The 13315-nt window shown below is 38.6% G+C and overlaps 1 protein-coding gene across 5 annotated transcripts; it reads right to left on the bottom strand.

The window, feature by feature from the left end:
• Positions 1-414: 414 nt before the first annotated feature.
• ttk (zinc finger and BTB domain-containing protein ttk) lies at positions 415-12448 on the bottom strand. 5 transcript variants are annotated; one of them, XM_088035191.1, is made up of 4 exons: positions 10981-11073; positions 8214-8656; positions 7709-8159; positions 415-2293 (listed from the first exon to the last, which is right to left on the bottom strand). In XM_088035191.1, exons 2-4 carry the CDS (start codon positions 8616-8618, stop codon positions 1572-1574), a joined length of 1578 nt encoding a protein of 525 aa, XP_087891317.1. In that variant the 5' UTR covers positions 8619-8656; positions 10981-11073; the 3' UTR covers positions 415-1571. The 5 variants fall into 5 exon arrangements, with proteins under 5 accessions (XP_087891317.1, XP_087891315.1, XP_087891314.1 ...); XM_088035189.1 differs by lacking the exon at positions 10981-11073 and adding an exon at positions 12053-12145 and having other exon boundaries at positions 416-2293; XM_088035188.1 differs by lacking the exon at positions 10981-11073 and adding an exon at positions 12356-12448 and having other exon boundaries at positions 417-2293.
• Positions 12449-13315: the final 867 nt, after the last annotated feature.

Genomic DNA, 13315 nt, shown 5'->3' with positions numbered 1-13315 from the left:
ATAAATCATTTGATTGGATTCTGATAACAAAAACGCACAAAACAAAAGAAATTGAGTTCCGAATTTGTTGCGTAAATTTTTCATTTGCTTTTGTAAATTGGATGAAAAAGAGAAAACATGTGCCCAATTACAAAATTCTAGAATAATAGACAAACTTAGTCATTTTAATTTATGTGACGACCAAAAATTCTCTAGTTTTTTTCTTCATTTGTTTAGTTATAAAATGCCTGTGAATCAACCAATAATTAGATACTAATTGTACCAATAAAATGATAAAAATTAGCTGCAGCCAGAATGGAAATATCAAACTCGATATTCAAATAGTTCACTGACAACAAAGAACATTAAAATTAACATACCAAATACAGGGTGAACCCGAATAATATATTATTTTAACTCCAATATCAGAAACCACTGTAGATAACAATTCTGCAAAAAAAATCGAAATTCGAATAGGGCAAAACTCCCCCGGATTACCCGACGCTTATGAGACTAAATTTAACCAAATTTCCCAAAGACTGCAAAAACCGTTTGAACAAAAAACGTTTACGCTCGCTCTTATGGGATTTGTGTAACTTTCAATGAATTATTGATTCTAGACAGCACAAAATTTCAAAAATTAGATATTGCAAAAATTAATTTGTTTGAAATAAATTGGGTCATTAAAAGGGCCAATCCTTAACTCTATTGAAAGTTACCTGAAGTTATTACGAAAAATGAAGAAATGCCCTCCATTGGACAATCCACAATGTCATCACACGTAAATTCAGTTTCACCAGTAAGCAAAACATTTTTATAACTTTAGGTTCATCACAACACTTGAAGAAACCACTGGCAGAGAATAAAAAAAGTCGAACTCAAAACAATCCAAATTTGAGCAATTTGTCACTGGTAAGCCAACATTTCTCTACCACGATTATTGCTAAACTGACGGGAGCTTCAATAGACATTTTTTGCCACATATTACTTAGCGTTTTTATTCCCATCTTTTTGATCTGGACTGACATTGGGCTTGGTATGAAACCTCAATAATTTAGTGACGCTCAGCGAATTCTGCAAAAAACATAATCACTTTTTTATGGAAACTGTGACGGAAAATTTGGCCAACACATATGTCAAACTGTGTTTTGGTATTGGAGTTAAAATCTTTGCACTTTATTCGGGTTTACCCTGTACATTACATGAAACATTTTTACGCGAAATTATTTTAGTTATTTTTAACATAAAATCAACAAATTCAATCAAAAGCGCGTCGATTTCCAAGTTTTCGCCTGAGCTCCCAAAAATGGTGACAAAGGATTGAGCAAAGAATTCCTAAAAAAAGTGCGAATAACAAAGTTGCACTGTAACACAATTTGGCATCTCAAAATCACTTTTCTCTCCCGAGTTGAGCTTTAGTAGGTACTATGTACAAAACCATTAATCTTAAGTGGACAGATACAAGTTTGGAAATCACTCTTTGCAAGATTATTGCTGCTGCAAGAATTCCTCAAACGCTTGCATCAGAATAAAACGGTGCCAATAATACTGCTAAAAAATTTGGTGTTGCAATTGATTCCTCTAGCGCAAGTTTAGTTGCAGGAGTTCATTACCGTAGATCTCCTACTATAACCTCTGCGACTGACTGCCGCCCCCTGCGCCTCACATTCTTTCCGCACCCTATCGATGATATCTGCCACGAGTTTCTCCTCTTTCACTCGTTGTTCCTCCCAATCCGCGGACTTACCCTCTTTCTTTTTCTTCGGCGGTTCCGACGTCTCCACGACTTCCTCTTTGATGCTGATGTTGAGCTCTTCGTGTTGTTCCATACTTTCGGAGTGTCGCGCGGAAATGTGTCCCATGTATCCTTTCCGACTCTTGAAGAATACATTGCAGTGCGTGCATTTGAAAAGAGGGGCAGGATTAACAAGATTGTTCACATGTAACTTGTACTTGTGGCGGTACCAGTGCGTTCGAGAGGCGAGAACTTCACCACAGAGTTTACAAACTACACTGCCATCGTGGCGGGTGAGGTATTCCAACAGTTCGTTTTTCTTCTTTTCGTAATTCTCCCCGTTCTCGAGTTTCGACATTAAATTACATTCGTCGTCGGTGAGAAAATGAACTCCAGCGTTAGGTTCCATCGACTTCTCCAGACTCTCCTCCGCCTCCACCGCTTCCGATAACATACTCCGCGCCGCCTCCGTTGAAATTATAACAGTCTCTTGTTTAACAGCAGGGACAATCTCCACGGTTATCGAAGAAGGAAGGTTCGTGTGATTCTGATCATTCTCGGGGTAGTCGTAGTACTCCTCTGGAACAAAGTACCACGGTTAGAGTCGCCCCACCACCTCTTTCACCAGAAATAAGCAACGACAAAGTTTGGTATATTTTATTCATAACGGGAGGTACAGTAAATTAGTGATTAAACATCGGAGTGTTGATTCCACATCAACACTCTGTTTACAAATTTTGTTGACCTGAAAAGTTACCCTGCGAAAGTTGGAGTAATCCTCTGGGATCTGAAACAGTAAGTTTCACATCAAAGCTAACTCCTACACCGGTCTGATCTACTTCGAAAGTTTCAACGAAGAGTTAGAGGTAGGCTCAAGATTCGCAAATCGGCACAATAATGTCAATTGGGCTGAATTTACGAGGGTAAACTATTGTTCAAAGACAAAAGCGCATGGGCGTAACAATGTCATTATGGCAGGAATAGGAAACTTTGCTCCATGAACTAAAGGAAATATTTAAAAATACTGTTTTAACTGGAAGATTTTTCAAATTTATTGTAGCTGCAATATCGATTTTAGTACATTCCGATTTTGAACTGTATTTGGCAAGTTATTGACACAACCATGAAGTGGCTAAATTTGGAAATACAACGCTGAGGTTCAATCAATCGACTTTCATTCAATATTAAATTATTAATTTGACACCATTGATCTAAAAGATTTGGTGGTTCTATTTAAAGGTTTCCGATTTGGACCAGTCTAACCCTCTTCAACCCTTTAAACCTGAAACAAAAATGCAATAAAATGATAATATTGAAAGATATCAAACCATATCCTTGCATCCTCTAGCAGCTTTGTAAGAAATGTTAATATTTAGAGGTAGATTTATTAATAATGAAAAGTACAATAAACAAACAATTAATTCTTATCATAGATTTTGTGAAGTAAAATTACACAATAGGTATAATACATTTTGCACCAAAGTGACACTTTAAAAATAATCTATAACGAGAATAACACAAATAAAGAAATTAAATATGATACATAAGCTAAAAGCATTTGATAAAAAGTAAAAAAAAAAACCGTAGATAAATCAACACAACTATAAATTGCTCAGAAATGAAAAAACACGAAATGGCGACGAAAACATGTGTGTGCGCAAAATGCGTATATTATATAATTTTTTAAAATTTCTTTTTCATAAACATTATGACAAATTTGATAACAAGTTGCAAATGATTTGCAAAATATACGGGATATTCTTTCCTAATCTATTAACATTAGTAGGTATATAAATTTTACATTAATTGCACTTAGTATTTATTATTCTTACTAAAGACTGGAACTGTATTATATTATTAACCAACAGTAACAATCTTACATGGAAGAACAGTGACGAAACTGGCCTCGGCCTAACAAATGTAAAAACAAAAAAATAAACAAACAAAAACACTATCACATTGTGATTATACAAGCTATTGCGTTCAATAAACATAATTTTAGATATCTCATATCTCAAAAACGAACATCTAAATATTTTGATTGGATTGCCATTAGCTAAAAAAAGTAACAATCGTTAATGTCTCAGGTGTCGTGTTAGTCACTAATCACTAGAAGAAATAACAGGAGAAAGCTTAAAGTGAATAAAATAAATAAAGATTCTCAAAAATGGCAAATTAATTACAGTGAATTAAAAAAATATTGTTTTTCATTGTCCCAACACCTAAATTAAATATTTTACTTAACTGACTTAACTGATACATTTGTGCGCTGACGGCATATAAAATATTATGTATTGTCTACTCTGTGCAGTCATATTTTAAATATTATGTATAAACATTATGCTACATACTTGCTATGGTTATAATAGACGCTTTGTTATGAACAAAATATTTGTGTAAATAAACTATCCTAGATATTTGCAAGACCCCTACTCTATCCAAACCAAAAAAAAACTATAATAAACTTTAGAAACAAACAAAAACTAGTACGATGTTAATATTGAATTAAAAATAATTTTGGATTGTTAACTGCTTAGCAGTGGTAAATATTATCTCTACTAATTACAGAACCTTCATAAGGCCATTTTTAACCGCTAAGGTTAATCACAAGAACAACTAACTAGTACTAATTAAAATTGTACTTTGCAAAAACCGCTCAAAAAGTAGCCAAAAATCTTAAAAACCAACTAGCACCAAGTACGAAATCAATTCTCGTATCATTTTTTAATTGCGTTCCAGCGCAACCGAATCTTTGTCGTAAAATCTAAATCGTTTTCACGGAATTGGAAAAAACCCCATTGGCGGAAACACCACGTCCTTGGGCATAAAACAATCGTGAACAGTTTTCATGTGATTTTTCATTTTGTCGGGTCTCGAGAACTCCTTCTGGCACACGGGACACGGAAACACTTTCCTCTGGTGGCCTTCGTGATACAAAAACGCGTGTCTCTGGAAGCTGTACTTATTCTTGAACGTCTTCTGCACGTCGACTTTAGCGCACTCTGTGCACTGGTACACGCCTTCGTTTATAGACGCGTATCTGAAGAGGTTGAGGCCACGCACCGACATCTCTGTGAGTTGTTCTGCGGGGTCTTGACTCTGAGAAGTGGCACGGCGACGAGCACGCCGCTTCACCGGCTGCCGGCCGGGGGTGGGCGCACTCATGTTGGTGGAGGGAGCGGTGCTGGTCGAAGGCGGTGTCGTCGTATTGTTGTTTATACTATCGCTAGCGCACAGTCGCGCATCGCTATTGGCGGGCTCAGGGGTGGTCGGTTCTTGTTTCGGACTCATCAGCTTCTGCGTCAAGGGCGAATCTACAAACATAAACAAGTTTAGACAAAATCCAAATAGTTCTCAAGGAACAAAAAGAACAACACGGTAATGTAAACTGTTTTATTTAAAGAAACCAACTGAACTAAATACAAAAAAAAAGGTAACTAAAGGATAAAAAGTGCAAAATAAATTATCTAACCAACTAGAAATTAAGTATAAAACAAATTCCGCTACAAAAGAACCAAATAAAAAACAAATATATAATTGATTATTGCCACTTTACCTTCTAGTCCTTCAGTACTTTGCGTTAAAAAAAATTAGTTAACAACAAGGCAAGACTAATTTAGGATTTCGTTTACAACGTAGGAAATTTATTGCCAGTTCGTTACAATCTAACAATATCTACACTAAAATATAACATTGGTATAGTAATTCGTATTTGTGGGGGTAAAATGTGGGCAAGATTAGTCAATTATAGCAACGAGTTGAGATCAAGCTCTGTTAGAAACTAGCACAGAATTGCGAACCTAAAAAGCTCTACATGGAAGACACCATTATTTATACAACTATACCAAACAGAGATATTTCAGAATTTTACAGACACACGCTCCTTACTTATATACGAAATATAAACTATTCATTAAGTAAATCCTTCAATATCAACTTCAGCAACCTTAGATGCTTGATAAATATCCAAGATGTAAAATATAAAACATTAGCACCTGTATAAAATTGCAACAATGAGTTAAGACCAAGAAAATGCATCGTTTTCCGAAGGTTGCACAAACCTCAGAGCACTAAAACTTAACGATCCACTAAACTTTAGTACCCATTTAACTTAACAATAGAAACCACGCATATTTTACCCCAACAAACATATCAATCACACATACATAATATACTATAAAAATATTTGGACTCTCTAGATATATTATTGTATAAAAGTAAATAAAAAATTATTGCCAATATGCTCAAGGCACTTGTTTAAGGCACTAGCTCACAAGGTCATATTCTGTTTATGTATCAGCTTCATGTGCGCCAACATGTTGTCCTTTCTGGTAAAGTCCCTGCAACAAACGGGACAGGAAAACATTTTGACGTCTAACTTATGCGAGGTCATATAATGTCGGCAGAAATTGCTTATATGGGTGTACACCCTGCCGCAAACCGTACACCTGTACAAATTATCTTTCTCCCGAACACAAAAATCCCTGGCTGACTTGTCGGGGTCACTAATTTTTTTCGAATAATTGACATATTTCAGCGTTTTAAAGTCGTACGAAGGGTCGTCGAGGACAATGTCGTAACTGGCAAAATCGTCAACGTCCATCAGACTTAAGCTCTTTTTCTTCTTCGGACTATCACCAAGACTGTCAAGAACCATCTTGGGGTCTAACTTGATATCGAGAGTTTCATAATTGGAGTCTAATTCGTGGATATCGTTCTCTTCTAGTTCTATGTCGGAATTGGACGTGTCTTGGTACGGCAAGTTGTATTCTTCGTGCAAAGACGAATTGAAGTCTATACATTGAACGTGGGTAGGTGAAGAACGGTCTCTGTCTCCTGAAATCACGAGGACTGTTAACAGAACCATCACCAATAAGTTAACAAAGGGAAAAGCTATAGGAAATAAGCCGCGTCATGAATTATATTTCTGTTAGAACTAGTGAAATGTTATGTAATGTGGCGTTAAAACTGGCTCATTCCTTAAACTCTTCCCTTATCAGTAAAAATGATTAAACTCACCTCAATTGATGCACAATTACACATCAAAAATTCACTAACAGCACTATAGCTTTTCCCTTCGCACCAATTTTTAGGTCAATTTTTTAAAACGAGGAAATTTCACGATGACGGCGCTCCATTTTACTGCGGATGTTGCGATGCTCTTATGTAAACTGCACGACATAAACTTTTACTACCGATAAAACACAAGAACGCCGTGAAAACGGTAAATCGATTTTGGCTTACTCTGTGCCGGAAGTTCCGAATTATTCGGGATAAGTAGGAACCTTCCATGAAAACGAGAAAATTTTAGATTACAAAGAAAGGTACCAAAATACGAATTCGTAACCGTATATTTTATACTTTATGGTTGACACTCATGTGTTCGCCACCAAATTTTACAACCACATAAATTTCTATTTAAGGCATTCCTTTGTTGTTCTTCCGGGTTCTTTCCACGCGAAATTCTCCGCAATGTCGACAGCACAAGTCAATTTAATTACGGTAACGGTTCATAGTACGACTCCATAAATCATGGTGTAAAAATAGAAGAAATTTTTGATAAAAACTGTGTGCATTTATTTCAAAGTTTTTCTCAAACTCAAACAGTATTAATTAAACTAATGATTCCCTTACGTAATATTTCTAAAATTGATAAAAAAGACTCACTGAATACGTAACACGCTCAAAAATTAAACACCAAATTCGACCTTCGGTCTAATTTAAATTAAAAAAAAATTAAATACAAAGAGTAAAAGAAAGTACAGCGTGTACGACATGTTATCGTACATTTTTTTGTACCAAATTATTATTTTTTATTAAAACCAAATTCATAATTTTGCATAATAATTTGTTCATTTCATTCAAATGTTGTTTTATTATTTATCGAAGACGCAATGCTACAGACCAACTTTTTGTGAAAAAACTGTCTAATTTACAAAATACGACAATAACTTTCTTAGAGACTTTCTTCCCTTAATCCGCCATTGAACTTACCGGAAGACTGAAAATCGTCCGCGTTTTTCGAATTATTAAAGGTCTGTTCCTTGGAGGTGCCCGCGACGGGTTCGTTTTCCTCCTTGACTTTGGTTTCGTCCAGATCGTTCTCCTTCGCGTCCGACTTCCCCGTGCTGCAGTCAGAGTTGTTTCCTCCGAAGCCGTCCATTCCCATTTTGACTTCTAACATTTCGGGGCTTCCCTGAACGAGAGCGTCGCCCCTGTCGAAGTCTTCGCCGGGTGTGCCGTTCGAACTCCCCGACAATTTCCGAGGCCTGCCTCGCTTCCGCTTTGGCTGAAGGAGGGCATTGCCGAGCATGTTTAGAGGGTTGCCAAACCTCTTCTGTTGTTGCAGTCTTTGCAGGTGTGGTATGTTGGCGTTCATTTGGTTTTGTTGCGTCAGGGATGACGTTATTGTATCACATTTCTCTTCGTTAACCTCGGTCAGGCCCTGCAAAAGCAAATAACCGTGAACTATGGGCTAATCTCTAATTTCACTTCCTACCTTTATCCTTAAACTCTCCGCGACTCGGAGGAAAGCCGTAAGTCTGTCCTGATCCACACTAACTTCGCCTCTGTACATGAAATCGAGTAGACTTCTCATGTCGCTATAAGGAACATCTTTCAAGATAACGATGGGATGCTTGTCGGGGTGATTCACAAATAGAGCTTGGAAGTACGGACTACACGCCGAAAGGACCATTTTATGGGCTCGTAAAAGTTGGCCTTCCACCGCTAACGTGACGTCGACGAAACTCTCGTCGTGGAGGAGTTGGTCGAATACTGACAACAAGTTAGACTGATGGTTGTTCCATCGAAGACAAAAACGTTGGGAAGACATGTTTTGTGGAGCTGGGGATGCTACGTCTGGTTGATACTCTGTCGGGTAGCGACAATTCAGACTTGTCATTGGTGGTACGGGCGCAATTTTGTTACCTTAGCGTAACACTGAAACAAAAAAACTCAATCAAAGAAAACCCCTGGTTCATTCGCAAATGTCCACCTTTCCGCGCTTTGTCTAAATTTAATCACGACCGGTCCTAAACCTCCCATTACCCAAAGCAGCAAAACGAGTTTATTTATTTATGCATATTGTTTATCGATGGATTATGTAAGTCTCGGCTACGCGGTGTTTATTCCCACCGTGATTGATATGCACTTCCGAATCGTTTATAAATATTTCGGTAATCATCAATTAAGCTCGTTAATAAGACGCCGGGTTTTTACAGCCACAAGTGCCGCTGAAATTTTAATTAAACGCAAGGGATTGCATTGTTGGTTCAGACGTAGTTAATTATAGATTTTTGGCCATCATCATGTCTGGAATGGGTAAAATTAATTTTACATTAAGAAACTAGTTGGTTAGAGAATGTTGTGCGAATATAATTAATGACGACAACAAAAACGCACACCGTTTTGTGAGAATCGTCGAGGACACTAAAATTAACATTACAAATAATAAATTTGTTGCGGATCGACGGAATCTTTTCTTTAGTAGTGGCTCCCGATGCTGTAATACAACGACGAAACTGGTCGCGGCGTCAACGCGCTTAAGTCATTCCGAATGAAAAATAGTAAAAGAAAAGTTAAACATAGGAGCGGCTAAGCGATTTCCTGACAAATGTTAACAACAAAAAACGGTTAACAAAATGCCACGGTGGCTTCAGGACGAATTTGATAAACCACACGCAAGTAAGTTACAGTGACCGGTTTACTTAAGTTATTGTTTTTAATATCCAAACGTTGTTAATTATCACGCTCCTACTTGCCCTAACATCATTGAAAAAGTCCCGTTAAAAGCGCCTTGTTCGTCGACCAAGCACACAAGTTCTTCCAACGCGAAATCTAAGTGGAATTTGTAAAAACAAATTGCAATAAACTGAACTATTACGATCTAAGCTTAAATAACCATCGAGCAGTAATGTTATAGGAAAACAATGCATAGTTATGGTTGTTTCGCATAAAATAATACGTTTATCGTGGAAACTTATCAGCGAATATAAAAATCGGGAAAATAATGCAGAAAATGTCATGTCTATTGAACACTAATTAATTCGTATTAAATATCAATTGTCGAGCAACAGTTTTTATGAATTAAAAAAGAATTTCTTTAAGGTTTTATGACACTTTAACTTCAATAAGGTCGTGGTTACCCACCGTAAACTGTACCATTGTTGAAATGATGGGGAAGGTTATAAATCACACGAATTCCTCAAAATGCACTGTAGAAAATAGACGCAGGCAACATTTTATGGTGGTAGTTATGTCAATCATTGGTTTCATTGTTAAAGGGTTTAAAACAAAAAGGAGCGCTCAATAAAACGTTAAAGAAATGGGAATACCAATTTCACACATAAAACGATTGATAAAATTAAAACTTCGTTCCTGCACCACAATAAATTGTTTTTGCGGTGAACGTTGCAATTGGCCATAAAATGTTATGAGGTATTCTCTTCCGAGTTTTCTGATAATTATGGCACCCATAAAAGAATTAAACTTCAATAAGTGGCGGTCAGTGTTGAAATGATGGGGATGGTTGTAAATCAGATATTTCGAGTGAGATAGGATATGCAAACCAGGCAATTTTTTTTTGATTTATAATAGTGCTCGTTTTTAACACCCTACTCCATTTTATGACGATTAACAAAGAAATCCGGAATATAAACTTTAATCTCTACTTAAATAAATGGGAAAACAATACAAATCTAACTAATAAGGATGTATACATTCATATATATTTTTTAAATAAATGCTCAATATAAGTATTGTGTAAAACCTTGAGCAATGGTAATTATTTATAAAATACGGAAAGACAGTGGTGGGTTCTAGAAATCGGTCTTTTTTTTCTACTGCCATACGAAACGGTTGAACTATCACGTTACATACGAAATAAACAGTCAATTAAACTATACATCAACATTAGATAAGGTATAATGCCTAACCACCAATCCAAAACGATCGTTAATGATAAAACTGCCTAGATACAGGTGTCAAAAAATTATGAACGAACGGCACATTCCCAAATTTAAATGAATTAAAGTCTTAATAAACCTCCAAAATCTCAAATTTCATTTACATCGCCAAAAAATAAGTTAAATAAAAAACTATGCCCTTCACATGTATAGCTGGTTGTATAATCTCACGCACCCTCCGTTGTTGGAAAGTGTTATTTTTAGATTGTATGGACAATCGAGTGTAATAAAAAAATATAAAATGTATGCAAATAAAAAGATTTATGTTTATTACATCTTCAAACAGAAATAATAACTTACTGTTTTCAAATATGACAATTCACCTTGTCAAAATACAGTTGGCACCTGCCAACAAATCCTAATTAGAATAGGTTTTTCAGTTGTTTTTCTTCAGACATTATCAAACACTTGCGACCGTTTTCAAGGTCCACAATGTTTGTAAACACACTCGACACAATATAATTTAAAAAATAACAAAATTTACATGAAATAAGTTGTAAATGTAATATTTTCCGTATCAAAACCCGTTTACAAGTTGTCAATTCACCACCACACCTGAGCAAAGACGGAAGTCATTGAAATTTCAAATAGTTCTTGCGCGAACCGCTCACGCCGAAGAGAAGTTCAAAAATAAGCGGATGGCAACCCTGACAAGTGTCAGTTCGCAGATCCCAGCGATTAGAGGCCCATTTACATAAACAATTTATTCTACGCCCCTCGAAGGTCAGCCGCCACACAAAATTCCGATCACGTGAGCTGTCAAAATCGCGCCACTTTTCCCCGGCGCCCCGTACACGCCGAAATCAATAATCGCAAACGAGATAAGCGTCGAAAATTCGAAATTTTGCCGCCGAATTGCCGATGATAATAATGGTGCAATTACGCCGCCTACGCGCAAACTAAAATAACTCCCCCGTCAGAGGGTTTGCTTCGAAGGCCACGAGTCCGAATTTGAATAGGGCGCCAGAAAAACCAAGGCCTACGCGATCGCGTCGTGATTCACACAGGTGTCCAGTTGGAGGAGCGGAATCGTTCTTGAACTCGTATTACATCACAGCCGTCCCTCCCCCCGCAACAAATTACACTGCAACATAAACATTGCACCAAAGAAGGAGGAAAAACGCACAAATTCCACGTGTCGAGACGCCAACCCCCCCAGAATGGCACAGCCCTCCGCCATGTTTGACGTTCGCTCGCAGCGGCACCCCGCCTACCGCGATGATGGAAGCGAGACTTGGGGCTTCCTCGAGGGGGCGCACGAGGGCGAGGCTGAGCAACGGGTTGGGGGGCGGTAAAAGCGTGGGGCGGAGGCGCCGGTGGCCACGAAAGACGCGCAGAATGAGGAAAAAGGTGAGCGCGAGCCGGGATTTACCTTTCGCAGCGGCACCACAGAATTGAGGGCTGAATCCCCGGACAGGACAACGAAACACCACAACACTTCAAGACGCCATGTCAGCAAATGTCCGTACGCTCGGGACTGGTCGGGGTGGTTCGGGGGCCAAAACCGCGCGAAGCGTTCGAATATTGCGTGAGTTTTCCCCTTCGGCCCCGTTATTCTGCGCGTCATTTCGGCCTTTTAACGCGGCATTTAAAGGTTAAATTTAGTCGCGCGATTATTTTCGGCATGCGCGCACCGAAAGGGTGTGCGCAAATCGCGGGGAATCTAGCCACTTACGCAATGTGTCCTCGCGTTGACTCCAGGCTTACTGCGACGCACTGCGTTCCACCATGACACAACGAGGGTGCAGTGGTGCGCACCCTTCGACTAACTAAATTGAACTCGAGCCCCGCGCAGCTCCGGCTCAGAATACCACCACCACACGACTGCGCTGACCTTGGGAATTGTGGATGGCCAAGCAACCAGCTCGGTGCTGCTCGACGTACCGCCCCACTCCACCACCAACTCGTTTGGTCCGCTGGAGCCGAGCGCTCACATTGAGGGCTCGTGTAGCGGCCCAGCGCGGCTTTGATGGGCGTGTGTGCCGTGGTAGTTCCACAACCCACATGGACCACTGGACGAAACGGGGATACACGTGCAAGTCGACGTGGGGTGGTTGACCCCCCTCGAAAAGAGGACGGCTTTTCGACTCTTCGTAACACTTTTTCGAAGAATGCGCCCGTATGCGAGATGCCGCCCGGGGGTGGGTGGGACGGAGCAACAGGTGGCGTTTTCCAACAGGAATCCTGTTGATTTTCGCAATCTTATTGGAATCCACCCCTGTCCATTTCTTCAGCTCCTGGATTCTGTGAGAGTCTTCCCCTTTTTTCCGTGTGAGAGTCGGGAGATAAGACCCGGCTTTTGATAACCATTACGTTGTTTATTTACTTTCTTGATCATTTACTTTTTACTTCTCATCACTTATCCTATTGAACGTTCCGTCACTTCCAGTTCACTCTCTTGGAGTGAATCACTCGGTATACTTTCTACCACTTGTTGATCATGTCGATTAGATTTTTGACAATGAGGAAAGTATGGTAGTGATGTGATAATATTGCTAATTGGACGATAATTTGGTTGCACATCTTCTTTACATAGAAGTCGGCATCAACAAATTGCCAAAATTTTAGAAATGTGAAGATCAAGAACTTTTGGTTTTGGATTCCTTTCGTAAAACTGCGTATTTCAATTTCAAAA

This window comes from Gnatocerus cornutus, chromosome 5 (genome assembly GCF_029298725.1).
Source record: "Gnatocerus cornutus isolate USDA-ARS CGAHR chromosome 5, icGnaCorn1.1, whole genome shotgun sequence".
NCBI lineage: Eukaryota > Metazoa > Arthropoda > Insecta > Coleoptera > Tenebrionidae > Gnatocerus > Gnatocerus cornutus.
Note: the sequence above shows the minus strand (reverse complement) of the source record. Positions and strands in the feature narration are given on the sequence as shown.